This window comes from Numida meleagris, chromosome 1 (assembly GCF_002078875.1).
Source record: "Numida meleagris isolate 19003 breed g44 Domestic line chromosome 1, NumMel1.0, whole genome shotgun sequence".
Taxonomy (NCBI): domain Eukaryota; kingdom Metazoa; phylum Chordata; class Aves; order Galliformes; family Numididae; genus Numida; species Numida meleagris.
Window position 1 is genome coordinate 23116060 of NC_034409.1, and position 7686 is coordinate 23123745.

General features: G+C 43.9%; 1 protein-coding gene across 6 annotated transcripts in view; it reads right to left on the reverse strand.

Annotated features, from left to right (window-relative positions):
- The window catches only part of PTPRZ1 (protein tyrosine phosphatase, receptor type Z1), a gene marked incomplete at its 5' end in the record, with an annotated part of 129356 nt that extends 121670 nt beyond the window's left edge, over positions 1-7686 (reverse strand). For all 6 annotated transcript variants that reach the window (XM_021384818.1, XM_021384816.1, XM_021384815.1 and 3 more), the window contains 1 exon segment: positions 7465-7686. In XM_021384818.1, coding sequence (XP_021240493.1) covers positions 7465-7522 — 58 coding nt within the window.

Here is a 7686-nt window from a genome sequence, read left to right on the forward strand (position 1 = left end):
CTCCCTAGCACAGCTGAAACCATAAGATGGTGCTCACTGACAGTGACTCCGAGGTCACCAGTGTGGGTCTGTTCTACTCCAGGAGCTGCAGAGTCTTGTGGAAATACATGGAGCTCTATTCTTAAAAAACATATATATATTGATTTTTGGTTCTATTTTTTGCAGTGGAAAGACTTTTCAAAATATCATTGCTTTAATGGGTAGGAGCCGCCTTTGGATTTCAGCTTACATTTGCACTGTGCCAGTTTGTATCCACTTGTTTTTGTGTCAGCACTATCCTGTAACTCAAATAGTTCATCTGTACCTTTTTCTCCCTGATGCTCATCCAGGATTTATTCACGCACGGTTCCGCTGAGATGAGCCAGAAGTAATTCTGCTGCAATCTGTATACCTACAGCGATACAAATCTAAGGAGTATGAAAGAAAGAGAACTTTCCGCAACAAGCTATCATTGCAAGATAAATGAACTATAAAGATACAGTCTGAAAATCAAAGAGAACTGCAAAGAGAGAGATAGGGACAGATCATACAGGACTATCCCAATCTCAGTGCAGATGATGGGTTGCGTGCTGAGGGCACCACGAAATGCCCCACACACCCAACAGCACACTCCAGCGGGCTGCAGGGGGAATTCCACAGCCTGTCAGATTTGTTAATTAACACACCTACACGCACCTGTCAGAGTAAGAGCTGCAAAAGGAAATTACAGAAACAAGGAACATACACTTGGAATAAAATGTGTTTTTTCAAATGGCTCCAAACAGGCAAAACACAGTTGGTCAGTTTGGGGATGGAGCTAGAAGACAAATTGCCTGGAGTAACATCAGGTCACTTGTACAAAGCCAGCTGTTTCTCTGATTGTTAGCTGTTTAGTCAAAGGAAGCAGCTGTTTAGGGGAACTTCTGCTGAAATCACGGAGTTTAGCACGCAAAGCCAGAATAGATTCACATCTTTTTTTAAAATTTTCATGGCTTAATTTCCCCTCAAAATCCTGGCTTTAGCTTTCAAAAAGCTTTTCGTGTCTTCTACAGAAGCTGCCCCTGTAGAGCACTACAAATTTTTACTTCCCAAGACGCTGACAGAACTGAGCAATAGTGGTATATTTCAGTATTTTTTGAAGAATTATGATACAAACCAGTCTAATTGTCAATGAAATCTCTAAATACCTCCATTTACATCAGGAAAAATTTGAATTTGGCATGAATGGCTTCTAAAACAACAACAAAAAATAGAAAACATGCCCCAATCAAAGAACACATGATTTCCTAGGAAATTTTCTTATGGCACATACACAAACACATCTTTTTTTTTTTTTCTCTTTTTTTCTTAAGATACCTTTGATTTCACTTATCTTTTGCATTTATCTTATTAACAGCACTTTGAAAAGCAAACTTGTATTTTTTTTAATGCAGTGAAAATACCCTAGATATCTTTTATTTCATCCTTTCTGTTATTATTTAATGAAGTCTTCATTGCTGTTATCCTACCTCAGCACAGAGATAAATAAGCACGTAAAAACAGGTATATCTTTGAATGCTACCTGCTTTATATTTCACTCATCAGGTAATCTAGTACGTAGCAGAAATCTTTTGGTAGTGAAGGTTAGAATTCAGAGCTAGTGTGCAAACAGATGCAGCACCCTTGAAAACTCTTACCGAAATCTCTCACTAGTCAAGTGAGCAGTCCCAATAACTTCATAAAAATTCTTAGCTACCACTTGACACTCATATGTCTGTGGGCTTGTACTTTGAAAACCTGCCTTTGAAAAGTAGAAGCCCTTTAGAACATCTCAGGAGCTGCACTTGTTAATGGGGTTTTCCATCCCCTTATAAATATACATACATCTTAAGACAGGATAGGAGGCTTAGGTGAGATGTTAGGAAAAAATTCTTTACCGCGAGGGTGGTGATGCACTGGCATAGGCTGCCCAGAGAAGCTATGGGTGCCCCATCCCTGCAAATGCTCAGTGCCAGGTTGGATGGGGCCCTGAGCAGCCTGAGCAGGTTGGTGGCAACCCTACCTGTAGCAATGGGTGGGACTGGGTGGGCTTTAAGGTCCCTTCCCACCTGAGCCATTTCATGATTTTATAACAATGAATGGAATGACAATAGAATGGAAGCAGTTGGTAAATACTTCTGGAAGTGTTTGTGTATGTAAAACATACCTTAAAGAAACATTTTAAAAAATCAGTATTTTGCATGTCTGACAGAATGCCATAAAAATCTGGAGAATATTGCTTGCCATATGCCAGGTAGCCAAGCCACATCTAGCCCACCTTTTAGCCGCTGAATCTAAAGCTGCAGTGTAAGCTATGGATTGAGGAGACCTGACTTAGGCAAAAGCCCAGATGAAGTAGGATGAAGCACCCTGCTGTCAGGCACCTGTAGGTTCCCGAGCCTTCACTGCCTTCAGGTGAGCTGGGCAGCTGAGTGCAATAATGAGTAACTGGCTTGCCCTAGGACAGCTGATGTAAATTGCTGAGTAGCTGGAAACATACCTGAGATCTTCTCTGAGAACAAGAATGCCTAAGTCCAAGCACAGTGCAGAAGAAGGCAGCAACAGGAACTTATGAGAAGCATGTCTCAGCTAGAACAATTCATAATGCTTTGAAGTCTGCTCTTCAACGAGTCACCTGTCTCTCTCTCTTTTATATACATATATGCCTATTTCATTTCTAAAATCTCCACTGAATCACTAATTTCCACTTGAGAGTCAAGATTGAACTGACCAACATCAGTAACTTGTATTCAGCAAGCAACCTGGACCATACCTTCCTACAAAAGTACATCACTGCCAGCAGTTCTTCAAGAACCTGCTGGAGCCAAGTTTCATTTACAGTCCCAACCACTTTGAAAAATTTCTCATCTTTCATTTAACACATTTATTTAATACTGTAAGTTCTTTTCTTCCTGTTGATTTATCTTTCTAGTGCAGAAGCCTTGATGTGTATTCAAAAAAGGTAACTTTTGTCTTTATGGGAAAAGAAGCTTATTGAATAGCCAAAGGATGTCTCATACAGGAAAGCCACGTAAATGGTTCATGAAGCTGTAAGAATTGCACTGTTAAATGGGAGACAGGGGCTCCGGAACTGCTGCAGACTTCCCAGCCCTACAGGGAATACTGAGAAGGTCTCCACGTTTGAAGAGGAATTGAAATTGCTGGTGAAAGAACAGAATCTGTTCACCCTTAAATTCCTAATGAGAGAACTCATAGTGGGAAGTGACCACTTAAATGATGAGCAGAGACGATGAAGGAAATTGCCTTCCTTCAGAAGCGGCGCCTGCATTCACAAATTGCCATTGTGATTTGTAATCCAGATTATATCTAGAATAATTTCAAATTGTCATGGTGATTTTATCTATATTATTTAGGTTCCCTCTAGAAATTCATATAAAGCAACTTTATATATTATTCAGCTTTACATATTATTCATATACAGCTTTATTTCCGATATGCTCCATAGACTAGTGTGAGTTACGGTGATGTTAATTCTTTAAACGTCACTAATTTCTGCACCACTTCTCACACTTGCCAGTATTTGAACCTCAAAACAAATCCATTCTGTATATTTAGGTTTTAGCATATATCAATCTCAATGGTACAAAAATGCAGAAAATATAGATGGTTAAAGTGAATGCTTAAGCAGTCTTAAAATTCTTTTTTTTGTTATAGCCCTTATGTTTTACATATGGTAAAACTGAATTTCTCCATAAGAGCTATGTATCATCATCCACAGGCAAGTGTCATCTTAAAATACGCTAAAGCATTAAAAGTAATATTCAGTAGTATTACTCCGCTATAATTGAGTTTGAATTATGCCAATTACCTGGCCAACAAAAGTACTGTCAAGAAAAAAAAGAAAGCTAGAGCTATTAAGAAGGCTCTGATCCCATATTCCTTTGACAGTTTACGGGATTACTGAGCCTACACGTGTGTTCATAAGAATGAACAGAAAGTGTGACTGGACTTAGAAATCTAAGTTAACGCTCTCCTCCAGATTCTTCTTATTAGTTGGGGCCATCCAATAAAGAGCAGAGGAGTTGCTTTTCTTGTTGGTAGTGAGATACATGCCGTCTGCTAGCTTGGAAATACAGTCCTGATGTCAGTTCTCTAATAAAATAATAGAATATTTAGAGAAATGTTACTGCTTCTGTGTGAATAAAGCCATGCTACTGGAATGGCAGAAACAAACTGAAAGAGAGAGATTCTTCTCCAGAGACTGAAAAAATAAAGTGATACACAACTAATTAAACAAGTCACAGAGTTTAATTAGCTGCCTTTTGAAAGGCAAAATGATGGCTGAGGTCACATAGTGATAGTAATAAGGTGTAAATGAGCTACTTTTGGAGAGACTTTTTGCTTTATTTGGTAAAATTCCCCATATATTTTCCCACTGAGGTCAGGGAATATTTTTTAGGTCTTGCCTAAATATTTACATCTCTTTGATTCAAATTTAGCCACAATTATAATTTGTTAAAACATGTTCCTTTTTCCATTGACATTTTCTTGCCTACACAAATTCATAAATAGCCGACTTACTGAAGAGACACCAAATATTTCCCCTTCAGCACAGTGAGACAAAAGCTGCAAAAAGGGCATACCCCACTGACTTTAAGAAGGTTATATGGAGCACATCAGTAAGCGAGGGCAGAATTCCAAAGGCTATATTCAGCCTGAAAAAATATGCTGAATAGATGTAATTACAGATTCATGTATTTCTCATTTAAAATGAAAATGTGAAAAAGAAGTGAATTGTCTGCAGAGCTGTTTTTCTTTAATTTTAGGCACAGAAGGAACTTCATAGGAAGTCTCTTTTCTAAGTACATAGTGCAGTCCATGAACAATCACGCACATTTCTCACGTGCCCTTACTTGTGGCTGAATAGCATCTTATTCCACAAGTAGTTCCATTGAACTCAGCTGAATGGCACTTACCGAGAATACCCGGATAATACCCTGCCCCGTACACAATTACATCAGCACTTGGCTCTGGCAGCGCTGTGGAGGAAGGTGCTATTCATATCTCAGTGGGGTTATTAGAATCTTAGAACCAAGCCCCCAAGCATTTCTTCGGTAACGCAGAGAACGAACCATCACCGCCCTGTCATTCCCAAAGGAGCGTTTTGCCTCAGCGTGCTCCAAAGGGGCTCGTCAGCGTGGTTGATTTGACCTTTTTGTCTTTTCTAAACTGATGTGAGACTGAGGTTTCCTTGCTGAACCTCCCAGAGGCAACAGCAAAACTCCCCAGCAGATTCACCGGAAAGAACCCTCTGTGCGGCTCCGCATGACCGGCTGAAAACTGAGCAGCTTTTTTTGGAACTAAAAGCCAGTGAGGCTGGGATCTAGACTGATGCGCTGCCGAGCTCCAGCGTAGCCTCCAGGAAGCACAGGAGACTGCCATGCTCCTCAGCAATGTCCCAGTCCCAGCGCCTTGGTTCCTGTGTGTGTACCAGAGATACCCAGTGGTGAGAGCCAGCCTGTCCAGCTCGGCTCCCCTCTCTTACCAAGGCTAAGGAGCCACACAGTAGTAATATGCAACCGCCTATTTTATTTTTTAATGAGAAAACAGAAGGGAACAGTGTCAGCATTCTAATAAAATGTTTAAACCAATGAACTAATACTATCAGATGAGAGCATGTTTAGTTAAGGAGAGACACTCAAGGAGGAATGTGTTCATATGAAATCTGCCTAACTCCGTCTAATAACCTGCGCAGGCTGCTCCCACCGAGCAGCAGGGCTCGCCAGCCTTCCCAATGAGCAGCCACTGAGATCAGAACACCCTTCACACCCAGAAAGGGTGTCCCCTTCAGGCCAGGTTTGAAAACCAGAGTGTAGAGAGGCAAAAGCCAGCAGCTGCACCTGTACCACAGCTCCGGTGTGAGGAAGGAACTGTGCTTTCCCATGCTGACAGACCTTTCCAACCCATGACCGTAACATCCACACGTGCAAAAAGTATTCGAATAGTGCCCTGCACAAAACCAACTTATCTCTGAAGAGACACGAGATGAAATTAACAAAACAGAAGTTTCATCAGAAAGTTGCCTCTGTGTTCTGCAGTGCTTACCACGCAGTAAGGTCACATGGATGTGAAGATCAGTCTCCAGAAGGCAACCTTGTTGTATTACATTGCGATCACAGCATGGCACGCTGCTCCACACTCACACCTTTTCAAACCCCTCTCCTCACACACACGAACTTTTGTCCCCAGAACAGTTCTGAGAGTCCATCTGATTTTAGGAGGCTTTAACACGTAAAGATGGCATGAAAACTGCTGAAAAGTTTTTATATAAGGCATTCTTTGCCCAGCCAGCCTGAGAGAAGTATTTCAGATCAATTACTCTACTTTTAGAAATAAGTAAGTTTAAAAGTGACATTAAAATGCTACTAACGCAAGGATCGTGCACTGTAATTAAAGGCCAGCTACATTTATCACATCTACAGTTTTCCACTGGGCTTTCGGACAGAGGGTGAGAATATTTCCAAAAAGCAGCCCCTGCCAACGAGCAGAGCTCGGTACAGAGCTGCTGTCACTGTCACCTCACCCCGATCTTTGTTACAGAGCTCCACGGTTTCAGAAGCAGCACCACCTATTGGGTGGAAATGTAGGTTAGTGCGTGCTCCACCACGAGAGCCCTATTGTAGAGGCGGGCACGGACAGGACGGGCTGGGGCTCCCAAGTTCCTCATACTTGAACGCAAGCAAACAGCTCGTATTTCCTAGTGATCTACTTGACAGAAGCTTAGAAAGTCCAAAAGAACATTCGGTACAATACAAACCCCATCGCTCAGGCTCCTAATATTTATACGGCGAAGTATTTAAGTATTTAAGACAGCGCTTGTGGCAGCGCCAACCACCTCGCGCTGCTGTAGTAGCAGTGAGTAGCAGAGTACGATTGCCATCATGCACTCCAGTCGCACAGATATCAATGAGCTGAAAATTCATTTGGTTATGTAAGGAGTCCTACTGAAATCTATATGAATCCATATTCTGTGCGAAATCTGCGCCCCACGTGAACGGCTGAATATTTTGTTTTTCACGGCAGCAGCTCCCTCTCGTTTTAGGGCAATCACTGACGTAGCCAGCTCTCGGAGAACAAGTCTTTTTTCGGGGGGGCAGGGGACTGAAACGTTGCCCCCATCCCTGGTTCCCTTACAAACACGCAAGAGGCGAGAGCCCCATTTCCCGACCCCCGGGGCCGCAGGGACGCCGCTCGGTGCCAGTGCCGCCCGCGGGGCTCCCGCCGCCCCCGGACCCTTGGGACCCGCGCGGCGCTGGGGCCGGGGCGCCGCGGAGGTGGCGGAAGGGCAGGGGACCGTCCCACCCGAGGGCGACAGCGCGTTTCCTCGGGGTCGAGCAGCCGCTCATCGCTCTCAGTGAAAGGGATCGGAGGGGGAGAACGGCGCCGGAGCCGGGGGAGAAAAGTTGGTGGGAAAGGCAGAGCTCGGTCCATGGGAACATCACTCACCCGCTCGGAGGATACAGACGAGCTGGATGCAGGCAACCCAGCGCCCTAGAATGAGCATGTCCAAATCGTCCCGTTCCTCCTCCCGCCCGCCGCTCCGTCCGTCTGCCTCAGCCGCCGCCCGCGCGGAGCTGCACCTCTCGGGGAGAACGGCTCCGCGCCGCGCCCCGCGGCCGCCCACACGCCGCGGGCGGGCTCAGCTGGTGTTGGGTGCGGGGTGCGGGG